Source organism: Panthera onca, chromosome B3 (assembly GCF_046562875.1).
Source record: "Panthera onca isolate mPanOnc1 chromosome B3, mPanOnc1 haplotype 2, whole genome shotgun sequence".
NCBI lineage: Eukaryota > Metazoa > Chordata > Mammalia > Carnivora > Felidae > Panthera > Panthera onca.
This window is the reverse complement of record NC_138344.1, coordinates 5,484,929-5,502,960: the sequence shown is the minus strand read 5'-3', so window position 1 is coordinate 5,502,960 and position 18,032 is coordinate 5,484,929. Positions and strand designations below refer to the sequence as shown.

General features: G+C 52.9%; 1 protein-coding gene across 4 annotated transcripts; it reads left to right on the top strand.

Moving 5' to 3' along the window:
* Window positions 1-502: 502 nt before the first annotated feature.
* On the top strand, window positions 503-17,406 carry VPS33B (VPS33B late endosome and lysosome associated). Of its 4 annotated transcripts, XM_060617620.3 has the most exons (24): window positions 503-521; window positions 648-890; window positions 2,199-2,279; window positions 2,640-2,701; window positions 3,790-3,839; window positions 4,268-4,335; window positions 8,661-8,706; window positions 9,717-9,811; window positions 10,091-10,195; window positions 10,603-10,699; window positions 10,921-10,998; window positions 11,201-11,274; window positions 11,553-11,639; window positions 11,830-11,920; window positions 12,246-12,320; window positions 12,598-12,662; window positions 12,785-12,839; window positions 14,056-14,102; window positions 14,614-14,746; window positions 15,341-15,414; window positions 16,173-16,274; window positions 16,468-16,543; window positions 16,638-16,754; window positions 17,034-17,406. In XM_060617620.3, the coding sequence occupies exons 2-24, from the start codon at window positions 795-797 to the stop codon at window positions 17,111-17,113; spliced, it is 1,854 nt and encodes a 617-aa protein (XP_060473603.1). In that variant the 5' UTR covers window positions 503-521; window positions 648-794; the 3' UTR covers window positions 17,114-17,406. The 4 variants fall into 4 exon arrangements, with proteins under 4 accessions (XP_060473603.1, XP_060473605.1, XP_060473607.1 ...); XM_060617624.2 differs by lacking the exon at window positions 503-521 and having other exon boundaries at window positions 782-890; window positions 2,125-2,279; XM_060617623.2 differs by lacking the exon at window positions 503-521 and having other exon boundaries at window positions 789-890; window positions 1,997-2,279.
* Window positions 17,407-18,032: the final 626 nt, after the last annotated feature.

Here is an 18,032-nt window from a genome sequence, read left to right as displayed (position 1 = left end):
GGTCACAGGGGGCGGGACTTAGCTTCCATTGAATCCTAACGCGTTCCCCTTCTTTTCTCCGCCGCATCCCATCTCTCCGCGTCTTGCCTCCTGCAGCTGGGAAGCCAGAGCGCTCCCAGTTGGCAGCCAAGTTTGTGGAATAGATTTGACTGACAGCCAAGATCCCCAGAGATCAGTGCCCTCCGGACTCCGAGTCGGCCTCGCCCATTTTACGAAGTTCTCAAAATCTAGCAAGTGTCCAACCCTCGCTTGCGCGAACTGGGAGAATTGGGTGTACCCTTAAAAATTAGTTTAAGATGTCATCCTTTTATGATAGGAACCCTCCCCTCTGGCCAGATATGAGACTGGAACGTTGGCCCGTTGCTCTCGCGTTTTGAACTGTCCCTTCCAGGACGCCGTCCCCTTCCCGATACGCTAAGCGCTGCTCGAGCGCACGGGACTTCCGGGAGGTCTAGGAAGTCGCTTCGCTCTCCGGCAGGAGGCGGGGTTCTTCCCGCACGCCGCGAAAGGAACCTGCGGGTGTAGACCGGCATCCTGGGACTGGGGGAGTGGACCGGGGAGGGGCGGGTCGGTCCCGGGGCTGCTGATCTGGACGAGTGTCCTCCGACGCTGCGGCTGTCTGACCGACAGGTGGCCATTCATTCCAGTGCAGGAGCGAGAGCCCCTTCGGGGGGCTCTTTCGAACGGTGCCCAAGCCCGAAGGAGCGCCGCCCTGCGCTTAGCCTGGGCTGCTGCCGACTTTCTCCGAGCGGAGGGCGTCCCCCTTCCACCCTGCGGCTCCGGTTTTCGCTGCCATGGCTTTTCCCCATCGGCTGGACGCCCCAGAGCTACCTGACTTCTCCATGCTCAAGAGACTGGCCCGAGACCAGCTCATCTATCTGCTCGAGCAGGTCAGTGCCCGCCACGCCTGGGGCCTTTTCCGCATCAACAGTTTAGCGCTCGCTGGGCGCGTTGTTCTTTCTTGCGGAGTCCCCTTGGTCTGGGTCCAGGCCCTTGGTATTGTCCTTGGAGTTTCTATAGCAGGTCCAGAAATGAAGCATTTAGGGAGGAAAACCAGAGGGCAGTAAGAGCTGCTTGGGACCTGACGGACAGTTCATGAAAGTCACTCGTTTTTCCTAGAGGCAAGGGAGACCAGTCGTGCCCCGCATCACCGGGGATGGAGAGATGGTTAAGACATCTTCGTCGTTAGGGATTTACTCTAGTAGGAGCCCTGTGAAGCGCAAATTAACCACATAGGTGATATCACGTGGTAAACGGGTGACAGCTAGAGTGTCAGAAGCATTCAGAACGAGCAGCCATTTCTAGTTGGAGTGGTCAGGAGATTCAAGGATTCTAGCATTGTGAGGAATAAGCCTATTCTCCTTGGAAATGGAGGAGCGTGTTCCAGGCAGATAGACTGGTTGGTAGGAGCAAAGTTGAGGAATCAGGGAAGGACAAGGCATTTACAGGGAAGAGAGCACTCAGAAATTATGCAGTAGGCTTTAGGACCCACTGAAGATTTTCTTTCCCCCCTTAACTGCGTGAAGCAATGCCTGAAGATGGCTCATAGCCATGTGTGGAGTGGGGTAACATGGGCAACAAGAGAAGCGCTAGCTGGGAGACCACTGATGAGGCAAAATTGGTGACAGTGGGAATGAAGGGAAGTGATGGTTTTTCAGTCGGGGCGGAAGAAGACTCAAAGATCTACTGATTGTTCATGAAGGCGGAGAGAGAAGCAAAGCTGAGTTTGAGATTTTTATCTTGTCTTACTTGGAAAATAAGGTTGTTGCTATAGTGGTAATGGGTTACATGCTTATTTATTTGTTTAATGTCCATGTTCCCCACTAGATTAGAAGGTCCTTGAGGACATCTGTTTTGTTCAACACTGTCTCCAATGAGTCCGTAGTGAAGAATCAAGCAATGGCATGTGCTTAATAAATGTATATATTTATATATATGTGTTGAGTGGCAGGCCTTAACCTTGGAAAGAAGGTGAAATAATTTTCCACTGGTACAGGAAATGAGAAGACAGACGGGGTGAATATATAAAGAAATGTCCAGTGTGGATATAGACAATGAATAAGGTGCTGGAGTAGATGATATGGTGCCCCCCACACTCCCAACTCGGTCTGTGCTTTTATTAAGTGGATGGCTGGACAGGCTCTCAGCTGAGGGAGCGTGTGGGACCTGTGAGTGACCCAAGATACTGTGTCCTTCAGCTCCCGGGGAAAAAAGACTTGTTCATTGAGGCAGATCTCATGAGCCCTTTGGATCGTATCGCCAATGTCTCCATCTTGAAGGTACCTGCCCCTCTTCCCAGTAGACTCTGGCCCCTCTTTCCTCATTGAGCAGTTTTGCTTTTGATGAGCAATACAAATTACCAAAGAGTGACTACCCTACTAGTGAATACAGGGTAGCTGAATCGGGTGGATGAAGGGGGATCGATGCTGTTGTTTGGACTGTTTTTGAATTGTTTGATCTCGGTTTTTTGTTATATTTTTCTGTTGCCAGCGTGAGGAAAGTTCGGTGGGATGGTTGTCAGGGAGGCAGTTTGATTCCTAGAAAGTACCACGAACAGGAGCCCTTACTGCAGTCCCCTTTGTGTCATGCTTTGGGTTTCAAGCACTTACACCCTTGGCCTTGTTGGCTTCTCTCTGTAGCAACATGAAGTAGACAAGCTGTACAAGGTGGAGAACAAGCCAGCCGTCAGCTCCAGTGAACAGTGAGTGTCTGGGAGAGTCCGTCCGGGCCCCAGGCTGGAGGAGGGCCCCGCACGTCTGCCCCCGGTCCGGCCTTGGCTGGAGCCTGGCGCCATGTTTGCGCTCTGGTTCATCTCCCTTCACTTCTACCAACTCACGCCTAGGTCATGCCGTGGCCTCGTGACTGGTCTCCCTTTCGGCACTTTCTCCCTCCCTTGTTCTCGTCTCTCTCTAATCCAGTCTGCCGTCGCTAAGCCAGACTGATTAATCGTCCAAAAATATTTCCACTACGCTCCTCACAGGAACCTCCAAGGCTCCCCTTACTTACCGAGTGAAGTCCAGATTGACCATCACAGATTCCAAGGCTGTCTGCAGCGCGGCTCATGCTGCCTTTCCAGCCTCGTCTGTCACTTGTCCCCTCAAGCCTCTACTTGACACACGCACACGCACACGCACACATGCCACCCAGCTATGCCTTTGCCCCCTGCCCCGGGCCACTCCATTCACCGCGTGCAGTTCTCTCCTGCCCTCACTGCTCCTGCGAAAACCACCCAGCCTTCAGAGCCCGGTGCCACCTGCTCCATGAAGCTCTGGGTCGCCCTTCCACTCCTGGGGGCTTTTCTCCTCCTCCGCATTTCCCTGGTGTTTAGTATCTGTCCTGTTCACCTGGCACTCGGTCGCATGCAGCCTGTTGTCTGGCCTAGGTTTTTATTTTGTTTGTTTTTCTCCCGTAAGTAACATTTATCCTCCTTTAGAGGAAAATACCCCAATTTGAAAAACACTATACTTTCTTGTGTTATTTTTTAACACTTGATTATTGATATACTCCATACATACGTGCATCTCATTTTGCCCAGTAGATTGTAAATTATGGGAGAGCAGGAGCCCCTGGCGCCCCCCCACCCCCACCCCGAGTGCCGGTGTAGCTGTCGTACGGAAGGGAGTAGGCCAGGGGAGCCTGGCCGAGCTTTGGCTCGGCTGAGAACGGTAGGCCCGGCAAGACGAGCAGATGGTGAGAGTTCACGTTTCAGTTTCTCCCAAGCTGCCATCACCGCCTCCATGACTTTCCTTCACTGCGGCTTTCTGGTTCTTTTCCCTTTCTCTCCCGCAGGTTGTGCTTCTTGGTCAGACCGCGCATCAAGAACATGCGATACGTTGCCAGTGAGTGTGCCATGGTGCTGCGTGTAACTAAGACCTGGGAAGGAGTGGCCGAGATTAAGGGCTTGGGCCGTGAGGACCTTTTAAAAGAAAAGATGGTTCGAGGGGCGCCTGGGTGGCGCATTCGGTTAAGCCTGACTTCAGCTCAGGTGGTGATCATGTGTTCCATGGGTTCGAGCCCCATGTCGGGCTTTGGGCTGACAGTGCGGAGCCTGCTTGGGATTCTCTCTCCCTCTCTCTCTCTTTGCCCCTCCCCCACTTGCCCTGTCTCTCTCTGTCTCTGTCTAAATAAATAAGCTTAAAAAAAACCCCACTTTAAAAAGAAAAGATGTTTCGAGTTGGCCGTACCACTTGTAGAGGCTTTCTGCTTCCTTGCTTCTAGTCTAACAAATGGCCCGTGGCTTTCTGGATTGCGTTCCTTGTGTCTGTAGGTCTCGTCAATGCTGACAAGTTGGCTGGGCGAACTCGGAAATACAAAGTGATCTTCAGCCCTCAGAAGGTCAGTCTGGGTGCTGGTGGGAATAGGAGAAGGTAGATTGAGATGGAAGGCTGGGAAGGGGCCGGGGCCCAATAGCCGTACCTCCTGCGAAGGAAACTATGTGACCGAACAAATACCCGTCCTGGTCTTGTCATTGACATCGTCCTTACCGTTTAGTGGAGGGTCTGTCATCAAACTGCCCTAGTTAAGAACTGTGGAATTGTGAGAGGTGGCCTCTACGTAGACTTCTTGTGAAGTAGAACCTGCTGTGTATCCCGTCTCACACAAATTTCTGTACAGTAAGGTGCACTGTATTATGGTTTCAGTGACTTTCTTCTTCTATCCCTTCAATAATAAATACAATAAATCATTACCCTCCCCCCCCCCCCCCCCCCCGCGCCCCCCGTCATGCTCATCCAAGGCATGTGGCCAGCTGCCTCCGGGTTACTAGAACTATACCAATATACTTTGGAAAAGCCTTTTCTTACACGAGAAAGGAACCTTAGAGACCATTGAACTCCACCCCAGCTTTGAGCAGCAGAGGGAAGTAAGGCCCACGGTCCCACAGGAGTTAGCACGACCAGGCTAGGTCCCTTCCATTCTTTTTAGCTCAGTACTTGTAGTGTTTGGTGACCTGCCGTGGCTCCTCCGTTCCCTGAGTCCGTCCAACTCCGCTCTCACCGCCACGTCAGCAAGGTGCATCATGGGTACATCCTCCGTCTTACTGATGAGAAGGAATGATGTACCAGGTCTTTGCACTGCCTGCCCTAGGCCTATAAAGCTGAACCAAATAGTGCATGTCGCATGTAGAGCAGATGGAAATTAAGGTTGAAAGGACAGGGGTTTATTCTTTTTCAATTTTCCCCCAAAAACTAGAGAAAATGGAAGCGGTAGCTAAGACTAAAAAAGCCAGAGTGGCTGTGAATCCTTGCTTAGCTCTGGTTAACTGTGTGATCTTGGATGGGGTTCCTCAGTGCTCTGTGTCCCAGTTTTCTCATCTATGAGATGGAGTTGATAGTAATACTTACCTCTCTTTTTTATAACAGGGCTGAGCATTTTCACTTTTTGTTATTTTAATTTCAGTATAGTTAACATACAGCGTAATTAGTTTTAGGTGTGTAAGGCAGTGAGTCACCAGTTCCATACATCACCCTGTGCTCGTCGCAAGCGCCCTCCTTACTCCCCATCACCCGTTCCCCCCATCCCCCCACGCACCTCCCATCTGATGACCAGCAGCGTGTCGTCTGTAGTTAAGAGTGTTTCTCGGTTCATGTCTCTCTCTCTTTTGTTTTCCCTTTGCTCATTCGTTTGTTAAATTCCACAAGTGAGGGGCGCCTGGGTGGCTCGGTCGGGTAAGCGTCCGACTCTTGATTTCAGCTCAGGTCTTGATCCCCTGGTTGTGAGATCGAGCCCCACATCGGGCTCTGCGCTGACAGTGTGGAGCCTGCTTGGGATTCTCTCTCTGTCTCTGTCTGCCCCTCCCGGGTGCGCGCGCTCTCTCTCTCTCTCTCTCTCTCTCTCTCTCAAAATAAATAAATAAACTTAAAAAAATTCCACGTATGATTGAAATCAGATATTTGTCTTTCTTTGACCGACCTATTTCTCTTAGCGCTAACACTTCTTAGATCCATACATGTCATTGCAAATGGCAAGTAAGTTACCTCGCTTGATTTAAATGGCTTTCAACTTTTGTTGTGAAATCACAGGCTTATATTGTCTTCTTATGTGAAAGGAAGAAGAAGAAAGAGTCAGTGATCTTCCATTGAAGATCATTTGAAAATTTGTAGAAGAGTCTTAACGGCTGTTTATTCTGTTTAGAAATACAAATATTTCAAGTATAACATCATTACCAGGGCAAGAAATTATTGACTATGATAACTGTTCGGAGTTACAGGTTACTATTTAATGTTACTAAAGGAGCTGTGGCAGTAAATTCCAGTTTTTGGAGTCTTACAAAACCCCTTTTTTCAAAGTGTACTTCCAAGGACAGATTTGTTTAAATGGGATAGTTGGTAATAGTTTGGGTAATGGGTAAAGTTGGTAATAGTTTCAAATAATCCTACAAGCCTCCCTCTTACACAGGAAAACAAAATCGGTATTTCAGTGAATCTTCTCCATCTCACATCCTAACTAATCAGGTTCTTTGACCGAATTTTCTGTCACTGAACCACCTCTTTCTCAGTAGCCATAGCAAAGAGGTTATCTCTCTCTCTTCCCGAGACTCCTCTTCTTAATTATGAAGATTGGCAGTTGTCGATCTGGGCTCTGGAACTCTCAGCCCTAAAAGTAGGCCTACAGTTTCAGTTTTACTGACAGAAATGAGTGAGGGATGGGGCACCTGGCTGTCTCTGTCCATAGAGCACATGACTCTTGATCTCGGGGTTGTGAGTTCAAGCCCCACATTGGGTGTAGAGCCTCCTTTATTTTTTATTTTTCTTAAAAATTTTTTTCTAATGTTTATTTTTGAGAGAGAGAGAGAGGGCGAGAATGGGGGAGGGGCAGAGAGAAAAGGAGACACAGGATCCAAAGTAGGCTCCGAGCTCTGAGCTATCAGCACAGGGCCCCACGCGGGGCTCAAACTCAGTAACTGCTTCAAGATCATGACTTGAGCCGAAAACAGTCGTTTAACCAACTGAGCCACCCAGGTGCCCCAGAGCCTACTTTAAAAAAAAAAAAAGAAAGAAAGGGACACCTGGGTGGCTCCGTCGGTTAGGCCTCCAATTCTTGGTTTCGGTTCAGGTCACGGTCTTGCAGTAAGTGAGTTCGAGCCCCACGTCGGTCTCTGCACTGACGTTGTGCAGCCTGCTTGGGACTCTCTCTCTTCTCTCTCTGTCCTTCCCCTGCTCTCTCTCAAAATAAATAAGCATTTTTTTAAAAAAGAAAAAGAAATAAGTGAGGGATGAATAGGATTTTTCTGTGTAAAGTAAAATAAGGAACACGTAGCATTAATCTTCCACATCTTGTAGAGTCAGTCTAGGATTGTGAGAGGTAATCCTTATAAAACGCTAAGGACAATGCCTAGCACGTGTAAAATGCTTAATGTACATTGGTACCATCATCGTCAGTATCAGATGATGTGCTTCACTGTTCTCCTCGTTGCCTCTAATTATTTTGCCTTCTTCCCACTGGTCTCAAAGGAGGAAGTGACTCTGGCCTCTTCCCCTCCCTGATCAGCTGGTTCACCTGTGTTCTTAGCCCTGCATCCATGCTCCTTCTCTACCCTCTTGCTTTGTTAGGTAGACCTTTCTCTGTCTTCAACCATGTCTGCCACTTTTTCTTTTTTTTTTTTTCTCTACTTTTTTTTAGCGTTTATTTTTGAGAGAGAGACAAAGTGCAAGCAGGGGAGGGGCAGAGAGAGAGGGAGACACAGAATCCGAAGCAGGCTCCAGGCTCCGAGCTGTCAGCACAGGGCCCGACGTGGGGCTCGAACCCACGGACCGCCAGATCACGACCTTAGCCGAAGTCGGACGCTTCACCGACTGAGCCCCCCAGGTGCCCCCGTGTCTGTGTCTTCTAGATGATCCTCCCTGTTTCGTGTCTTCTCCCTGTCAGGGGCTCTGCCTCCTGTTGCGTCCATACTTCTGTGAAGAGGTCTTGCCGCCGCTGCTCCCGCACCCTCACGCCCACCTCGGTCTTTAAGCCGAGTCCTCCCAGGGCTCTGTTGTCAAATCCAGTGATGCCTGGTTCACGCGCGTCCTAATGTCTCCAGCACTGACACTGTTGCCCATTCTTCCTGAGACTCTGACCGTCCTGCCTTTAGAGGTGCTGCGTCCCCTGCTCCCCCCTCCATGCCATCCTTGTCTTCTCTCCAGGTCTCGCACGGTGCGCCCTTTTAATTTCGGTGTTCCCTACAATCCTCCCCGTAGCTCTCGTGCCCCTCCCTGTTCTCTTCTCTCGTACACACCACTTACTTTAAACACCCTGTGCCGTTGACTCCCGGGCTGGATCCCCAGACCCCTCTCAGTGACTCCAGGGGTCCCCTGGACATGCGCTGACCAGCCTCTCCATGCCACCACCCCTTTCCTCCGAGGCGCGGTCGCGCCCTCCCTCGCACGTCTGTCTTCGGGACTCACCCTTCGGTGACAGCTGAAATACCTTCTCCTTGGTGCAGTTTTCCAGTTTCTCGGGGAGAGAGGAGCACTGGACTGAATACATAAATAAAGGGGATGAGAGGGAAACAAAGCCCTGGGCCAGACGGTCCCAGTGGTCCTCCCTGGCCGTCCGAGTCCACGTTCCCTTGTGGGTGCTGGGTTCAGTAGGTATTGTCCTCAGCAGCGACGGTGGAGCTCCAGAGACGGAAGCGCAGAGAAGGCGGCGGTCACCAGCCACTGCCTCTTGTCTTTCAGTTTCACGCGTGTGAGATGGTGCTGGAGGAAGAGGGAGTCTATGGAGGTGAGAGAAGGCCACTGTGAGTGGAAACGGGGAGCACGAAGAAGGGAATGATCGCTGGCTCCCCGTGTCTGCCTGTGGGCCTGGGAGGAGGGGAGGCTCCCGACGAGGGGGGGCCGGAGAGGGCCCTAAAGGGAGGGCCGAAGGGGATGCCAGGTGCCGCCGTTCCTACCTTCCGAGACTCCTTCCCACAGGGAGAGCGCGCTCTCCATTCCGCTTGCCTCTGCATCCGGCACAGTGCTCCCCGTGCTCCTGGCTGGAACTCCGAACTCCGCCTGTGCCGGGACCCGGGGGCCTCCTCGGCCTCCTGTGGTTGCTCCCTCCCTCCTCCCTCCCCCTCACCGCGCAGGCTGCTCCCTCCTTTCCTCCTGCCTTGGGCACTTCACACATGCTGTTCCCGTTGCCTAGAATATTCTCCACCCTCAGCTTTTTTTTTTTCCGTACCCAAATTTTACTCAAATTCTAAGCTTAAATGTTGCTTGTCTTTCCTCTGCCCCGGCACCCCTATACTCTTCCATGCCCCCTATAGTTGAGGTTCGATCCCTGAACGTTTGTGCTCCGGGATTCCTCTTCTAGCTCCGTGGGGCACAGCCGTGATGAGATGCGTCTGGTGCGTTTCTGCTAGATTGAGGTTCTCTCGCGGAAGATGGGGAGCTTGTCCGTTCCGTTCACCACAGTACCCCCAGTGCCCCAGTGCCTGCGCCTGCGTGGCTTCCTGTCAGTGTTTGTCCACTAGGGAGTGAGGTTTCCTCAGCACTTTTGTTGGTGCCCTAACGCACACACACCCCCTACCACGTGGCGTGGCTGTGGCCTACGGGTCTCCTTTTGTTATCGGACCATGAACTCCTTCAGGGCACAGACTCTGTCTTAAACTTATCTTTGGGTGTCCCGTGCTTCGTGTCATGCTGGGCATGTGGCAGGTGCTCCGATATCTCGGCACGACTGGGGACCGACCTTCTGAGCGCAGAGCCCCGTGCCTTCGGCAGGGAGACTCACGCCGTCTGTACCCGCAGATGTGAGCTGTGACGAATGGGCCTTTTCTCTGCTACCTCTTGATGTGGATCTGTTGAGCATGGAGCTCCCAGAATTTTTCAGGGACTACTTCCTGGTAAGTGCAGGGTCCTTGGGTCTTGGCATTGACAGGTGGGGACAAACATGGAGTCCAGTGGGCTACAGTGGGCCGGAAATACTGATGGAACCTTCCTCCAACTCGAGATACTGGTTTCTAGATCAAATGCTACTGGTTGATGTCCGCAGGACTTGCTCTGGGGCCAATCAGAATGAAAGCTTTCAAGCAGTCCCCACACCCTGCCTTCCTGCCCTAGCCCCTCTCCAGATGGGTCTGCTGGCTTGGCCCATATCTTTGTGGCCCATATGGCCCCTGCAGGAGGGAGATCAGCGTTGGATCAACACCGTGGCACAGGCCTTACACCTCCTCAGCACTCTGTACGGACCCTTCCCTAACTGCTACGGAATTGGCAGATGTGCCAAGGTGGGCGCTGGCAGCAATCTTGTCCCGATAGCCCCCATTCCACCCGTTCTCTACCCACCAAGGACTGCCCATGGGCATGTGTGATAAGAGGTATATTCTTTAGCTTGCTTTTCTTGTTCTGGAATAGATCCTCAGAGAGGAGGACTTGTGTGGCTAACAGAAAGGCCAGGGCCAGGGCCTCAGGGGTAACACTCCTACATGTCTTCTTTGGGGCCAAGGACACGCCTGTATGGGCATGGGGAGGGGTAAGGGGTGGGAACAGGTGCGGGTGCAGGAGTTCGTATTGTTGACAATCAGTTTCCCTCCTGGGGTCAAATAGAGGTGTCATGTGGGAAAGAGGGCTTCAGTAGGTGTGGGCTGTCACAGGGACCAGGACACAAGACTGGGAATTTCCTGGTCCCTGGCAGATGTCGTATGAATTGTGGAGGACACTGGAAGAGGAGGAGGATGGCGAAACCAAGGGCCGAAGGCCAGAAATTGGACACATCTTCCTACTGGACAGAGGTACGTTATACTCAGCACTCCCGTTGTCTTTGGGCCCTCGGAGACGTGAGGATGTGGCGAACGTGGCGGCCCAGATGGGATCCTCAGGTTGGGGCTGTGAATGCCATCGTTGATGGGGAGCGTGGCGCTTGGGCCCTCTGGAGGCACGGGAGCTGACGCGGAGTGAACTGGGTAGACGTATAGGTCCGGGAGGACCCTCATGGGTGGGGATCTCATTTCAGACGTGGACTTTGTGACGGCACTTTGCTCCCAGGTGGTTTACGAGGGCCTGGTGGATGACACGTTCCGCATCAAGTGTGGTGAGCGGCGTCCCGGCAAGATGGAGGTGGTGCTCGGCGGCCGGGGCCTCTTGCGTGGGGCAGGGCTGGTGGGAGAGCCCCAGACTCAGAGCCGACTGCTAGCTTCCAGATAGTTCAGGGACTTTTAATGGCAGTTCAGGAAAGGGTAGGAGAAAGAAGGCCTCAGCGGAGGTCCTCATAGCTGCTCCCTCTGCTCTCAAAGGGAGTGTCGATTTTGGCCCAGAAGTCACATCCTCTGACAGGAGCTTAAAGGTGCTACTCAATGCCGAGGACAAGGTGAGGGGATGGGTGCTGGCTGTGGGCTTGCCCGGGGCGTGGGCCCCGGCTCTGGGAGGGGAGGCTGAGCCTGTGGGAGACGGATTCCCCACCGGGAGCGAGCACACCCCGAGCACGGAGCTGGTATTTGACACACACTTAGGAGATCAGCTCAGCTTTCTCTGTGATTTTGCTAGAACAGCTGGGCGCTGCTCTCGTGCGCTCATCACACTGCTCAGGGAGGAGGCGCTGGTTAGGTGTCTCTCTGGTAAGTTGTTGCCGTCTTGTTCCCCTTGCAGGTGTTTAATGAGATTCGTAATGAACACTTCTCCAACGTCTTTGGCTTTTTGAGCCAGAAGGCCCGGAACTTACAGGCTCAGTATGACGTGAGGCTCTAGGCCGGGGGTCCTCTGTTCTGTTTCCCCAGTGGCTTCCCAAGGCTGCTGCCCTTCGGCTCCCTTCTGATACGACGACAGCCCCCTGTCTTTCCTCTTGCATCGGGGGGATCCGGGGGAGGGGGGTGGCTGCTCATGTCTGAGGGCCGGGAGAGGCTGACGTTAGGGGATCTTCCGCCAGCGCCGGAGAGGCATGGACATCAAGCAGATGAAGAACTTCGTGTCCCAGGAGCTCAAGGGACTGAAACAGGAGCACCGCCTGCTGAGCGTCCGTAGGTTTCATGAGGGGAGGGCAAAGGGATGCCTCAGAGACGTGGGAAGAGGGGCTTCTGCATTTTGCCTTAAGAAGTTTTGTTTGTTCGTTCATTTGTTTTGTATACTTCTATAGGTTTAACGGCAGTAACGATTACAACGTTAGATAATTTTATTACATAGTTGAAGCGCCAGGTATCATTCTAACTACTTTATACGCACTCTCTCACGTAATCACATAACTGTCTCCAACATGGCCAGTAAGAAGTTTTTATTCTTCTGGACATAAAGGCACATCCTTTTAGAACCAGGAGTACGTCAGCTCGCTTTTTGTCCTATCTGTAGATATCGGGGCCTGTGAATCCATCATGAAGAAGAAGACCAAGCAGGACTTCCAGGAGCTCATCAAGACCGAGCACGGTAGCGGCGGCGGTCCTGCTGGGCTCCTGCCCCTGCTGAGGCTTCCCTTGCTCCCAGCCCCGTCCCACCCAGCAGAGATGCCTTCTGGCTCCTTTCGGCCGATGCTGGCTGTGGGGAGTGCTGCTCCCTGCTAGAAGTCCCCGGGGGTCCTTAACCCACCCCAAGGATGGAGAAAGATGGGGAGATAGACCTGTTAGCACAGGTGGCAACCCCCCCCCCCCCGCTACCTTCCCCCCCACCCCAGCCCCGTAACAGGCTCCCCTGTGTTTACTCACAGCGCTGCTGGAGGGCTTCAACATCCGGGAGAGCACCAGCTACATTGAAGAACACATAGACCGGCAGGTGAGCAGGTGGCCGGGGTTCCGGGAACGGTGTTTCGCGGTGGGGTTGGCCTCCAGCGGGCGGAAGGGAGAGAACGTATGTCTTGAAACTTGAACTGTCTTTGACTCTTTCTTCTCGTGTAGGTGTCGCCTATAGAGAGCCTTCGCCTCATGTGCCTTTTGTCCATCACTGAGAATGGTGAGCCCCTGGAACCGAAGACGCCAGATTGCAAAACTGTACCTTAGGGATGGCAGAAATCATTTTGAAGGACGGAGACGAATGTCCTAGCAGACAGAACGTTTCCCAGTAATTTGGATTCTTTCCCCCCGTAAAATAAAGCAGTTTTTGTTCTGAGTGAGACACCCCAGGTCCTAATTTATCATCCCGACCCTAAGCAGGACCACAGCCAAGCCCCCAGCACAGGCCCCGTCACATCGTAGGACCGCAGAGGCTTAGCGCAGAGTGGCATTTATTCCGTCTGGCCTCCTGCCTTCAACGAGGTTTCCTAATGAAGATACAGTCCAGGAAAAGGGGACAGCCTTTTGGAATTGCACAAACATTTCCAAAAGCTCAGATCCTGCGACCTTTTGTGGCAGACCTTTTAACCTGCTTATGCAGCCTCTTCACCTGCTTTTTTTTCAGCGGGAAGTATAGCTGGCACACGATGTCACGTTAGTTTCAGGTGTGCGGCACCGTGCGCGTGACGCTGGGCTCCCCACAAGGGCAGCTACCGCCTGTCACCACACAGCGCTGTTACAGTGCCAGTGACTATTCCCCGTGCTGTGCCATTCTTCCCCGTGACTTACTCATCCGCGGCCGGAGGCACCTTCCACTCCCGTCACCCTTTACGGCAACTCCGTCCAGGTGGGGACTAGTCTTCAAGGCTGCTTTCCGCCCCGAGGAGTAGTCGGCTTATTCTACATCTCCTTTGACTATCAGAGTCGCAAGCCCATTCTCCCTACCTCCCTGAAGGAAAGCATGGCAAGCTGCACTTTTGGACTTCATCTGAACATCTGTCCTATTCCTCAGTAGTGGTAAAGTGATTCGCAGTAGCGCTGGCCCAACGGCAGGAAGAAACGCGCAGGAGCCCCTCCCCCTCCTGCCGCATCCCTCCCACACCCCCGCTGGGAGCAGCCCGCGTCCCCGTGTCCCTCCCTCGGCGCCCTGGTGGCTCAGGCAGGACTCTGCCTTCAAACTCTCAGATCCAGGCTCTGTCTCTCACTGAACAAACTTAAATTTAAGAGTCAGTTTAGAATCGGCTGGATAGGATGCAAGGTTAACATTTACCGATTCCTTTCCTCCTGATTAAGGGTTTTTTTTGGCAGCAAGAGGATGGTTGGGTGGGTGGTCTGACTGTAGATTTCCGGACACTTCAGCTGGTGTTTGCAGGAGCCTGTCTCCTCTTCCTTACCAGGTTTGATTCCCAAGGATTACCGATCTCTGAAAACACAGTATCTGCAGGTAAGGCCAGGAGAATGCACTCGGGGGAACTTGGTGGAGGGAGGTCATGGGACGTTCCTAAAAGACACAGAAGAAATGGCCCCTTTCCTGTCTGTGTCCCCATTTTGTTCCCCGTCTGCCTCCCTCTTAGAGCGTCTCAGGACGGTCACCTTTCAGCACGTGGAGACCCTCCCACACCCTTGTCTCTCCCACTCTCGGTTCTCTTGGTGGATGGCCAGTGCTGGGAGAACTAGGGCCATAGAGCTGAGTTCTCACCCCTGGGACTCTCCCTCACTTCTAGGTCTTTCTCTAGTCTTACCTCATCTGTGAAGCCCTTCCCACCACCCTTACATCAGTGGCCTTCTCTGTTCTCTCTCAGTTCCGTGCTTTTTTTTTTTTTCTTTTTTGTTTGCTGTTTGGTTATTTCTTCAGGGCACAGAATACATGACCCTTCTGTCCCTCACCTCCATATCACCCGATGTGATACGGTGTGGCGGGTGCTCAGTAAGTGGCTGAATTGCATTTTCTTCAGAGCTATGGCCCCGAGCACCTGCTAACCTTCTCCAATCTGCGGCGAGCGGGGCTCCTGACGGAGCAGGCCCCCGGGGACACCCTCACGGCCGTGGAGAGTAAAGTGAGCAAGCTGGTGACGGACAAGGCTGCAGGTGAGCACAGGGCACGGGCAGCCCCTTCCTTGGCCCGAGTCCCCTCTTCTCACAACAGGCAGAGCACCCCGGGAGGGAGAGAATGAGCTGGGGAAGGAGAACGGGATTCTTCACTCTCACGGTCATTACCGCTGCTTCCGCCGCGAGCAGGCTCCACGTATTGTCCACTTACTGAGTACTAAGACCTTTAGGTAACAGTTTGTCAATCCTCACAAAGTAAGTTCATAATCTCCATTTTATAGATAAGGCAACAGGCTTAGAGAGGTTATGGGACTTGTTCAACGTCCCTCAATAAGTCAGATTTGAGCCCAGGTCAGTTTGACTCCAAGGCCCGCACACTTAGCCAGTAAGCGAGGTTCACCCTGTGGATTGCGCTTAGTAGATAGTTGGCACCCTGTAGGAGGAGGGAGACCGTGCTGGGGAGAAGGGTGGTGATGTCTTGATCGGGTCTAGGGAATTCTAGGTGAACGGCTTTGAGGAGAGTCTTGAGACGTGAGCGGTCCCGCCGTTTGCCATTTCCTGAGTGCTTTCGCCTGTGGCGAGGTCATGACCCTGTAGACCTTGAATGAAATCCAGCACAGATTTCCTTCCCAGGGAAGATTACTGATGCCTTCAGTTCTCTGGCCAAGAGGAGCAATTTTCGTGCCATCAGTAAGAAGCTGAATTTGGTACGTAGGATCAGGAGAGACGGGGCAGCCGTGGGTCCGGTCCTTTGTGGAGTGCTTTGAATTCACACAAACCTCTCTGTTGTTTCGTTCTTACAAAGATCCTTCTGTTCAGTAGCGTTACAGCATGAGCTTAATTTAATAATGAGACAAGCAAGGCACAGGGCACTGGGGTGGCTCAGTCGGTTAAGCGTCTGACTTCAGCTCAGGTCATGATCTCACAGTTCGTGAGTTCGAGCCCCGTGTCCGGCTGTGTACTGACAGCTCAGAGCCTGGAGCCTGCTTCAGATTCTGTGTCTCCCTCTCTCGCTCTCTGCCCTTCGCCCGCTCCCACTCTGTGTGTGTTTCTCTTTATCTCAAAAATAAACGTTGAAAAAATTAAAAAGTAACGAGACAAGACACAAAGATTCATTTACTTAATAAACATGTAACAAGCACCCGCCAATGCCAGAGGATAGGCTGAGTGCCACGTCAGTGACAGACCTGTCCCATGTCACCAAGAAATCAGCAAAGGGGCATCTTTCTTTTCAGCCCTTCACAGGGAACGTGGAGAGCTCATTCAAGGGAATCAGTGGATACTGAACAAAAGCTTTAATCTGTGGTTATGGAGTCTTTTTTCTTTTTTTTAATAGGGATTTTGCCAGTTTTGCCTTTAGTTGAAATAAGAACTGTTTTGGGGGATATGCTACTTTTCCCTGACTGCATAAAGGGCTGGAGGGATGAGTTGTCACACGCCTCACATAGTCCCCTTTACCCCTTAGATCCCACGCGTGGATGGCGAGTATGACCTGAAAGTGCCGCGGGACATGGCGTATGTCTTCAGTGGCGCTTACGTGCCCCTCAGCTGCCGAGTCATTGAGCAGGTGAGGACAGGCGACCCGCTCCCGTTCATACTCCGCGCTCTGCTTTCTCTGGCCGCCTGGCCTGTCCCGACTGTTAGCCGCCCCCGTAACTAACAAGAGAGGCGACGCTCGCCTGCCGCCTCCCTCCTTTCCCAGGCCTGACACTGTCTCGGGCTTGAGAGCGGCGCCCGTGCCCCCTCCCCCTCCCCCCCAGGTGCTGGAGCGGCGGAGCTGGCAGGGTCTGGACGAGGTGCTGAGGCTGCTCAACTGCAGCGAGCTGGCGTTCACAGGTGCGTGGCATTGACCGTGCGGGCGGGGCGGGCGCCGGCAGCGGGTGGGGGCGGGCACCGCGCCCCACGCGAGCGTCTGCTCTGATCTTCGCAGACATGACCAAGGAAGACAAGGCTTCCAGCGAGTCCTTGCGCCTCATCTTGGTGGTGTTCCTGGGTGGCTGCACGTTCTCTGAGATCTCAGCCCTCCGCTTCCTGGGCAGAGAGAAAGGTAAGAGGGAGCAGAAGGTGGGATGTGGGGGACAAGGGGCAGTGCTCAGGAAGGCTCCTCGACTGGCCCCGGCACCGCTCGCCGGTCTGGCTGTGGGCGGATAGCAGGGCGCCCTTTCCACCGAGTGCTGCAAGTCGTCGTGTGCGTGTGCGGGACCGGGGCGCCGATGCGTCTGTGTCTGATCCAGCCGGGACCGTGGACCCGAGGGCTTGACGTGGCTGGTGCTGGGGGCCCGCCACCTGCTCTTAGTCACGGACGCCGGTGCCTTTGACTCCATAGGGTGCAGGTTCATTTTTCTGACCACGGCAGTCACGAACAGTGCTCGCCTCATGGAAGCCATGAGTGAGGTGAAAGCCTGACGTTCTCGCTGCCGCTGTCGACGTCTTCCCTGGACACGTTCCCGAGGGGATGCAGGAATTGGTCCCAGCTGCTGATGTAGTGTCCACCAACCACCCTACTCAGAGCCGGGGAGCGCGGAACTTGTGTGGGCTTTAGCAGAAAGTTACTTGAGCAGAGCGTTCACTTCCTGCCCCCAGGAAATTTCTTTTTTGTTGAAGTGCAGCTTGTGCTGAAAAGAGGGGGAGGGAGAGGTACCTTTTGCTAAATCCTGTTTGAGTATCATTGTAAATAAAACCTCTGCTCTCGGATGTCATGTTTAGTCCTTGCCATGCACTTCTGTCTGCTCCGTGGAGTACAGGGGCGCCTTCCGCTGGGGGTTCGTGTGTTCTGTGGCCTGGACTGTGCAGGAGCTCTGGGGCCGGTCTGGTGCTCCCCGAAACTCACCCTGTACCAGAGTTTCCCCAACCCTAAAATGAGGGGGATGGATTAGATAGGTGATCAGTAAGCACCCTTCCAATTCTAAAAATCTATAATTCATTATTCTTTCTTCCTTTTTCCTTCTTCCCTCCTCTATCTCTTCCTTCCTTCCTTCCTTCCTTCCTTCCTTTCTTTTCTTTCTGTCTCTCTTTCTCTCTTTCTGTTCCTTCCTTCCTTCCTTCCTTCCTTCCTTCCTTCCTTCCTTCCAATTTCATCCAACGCAGGGCTCAGACTCATGACCCCAAGATCAAGAGTTGCGTGCTCTACCAACTGAGCCAGCCAGGCACTTCTTGTGATTCATTATCCTTTTAGAAAAAATGTGTCCGTTACTGTTTTCACCTAAGAAGGCACTTCACTTTTAAGCATTTGTCTTTTATTACAGAATGAAAGCTCGTGTCCTGTTAGAGCAGTATCAGGCATTGGCAAACGGTGCTCCTAAAAAGGTCAGCAGTGCTCCCCAAT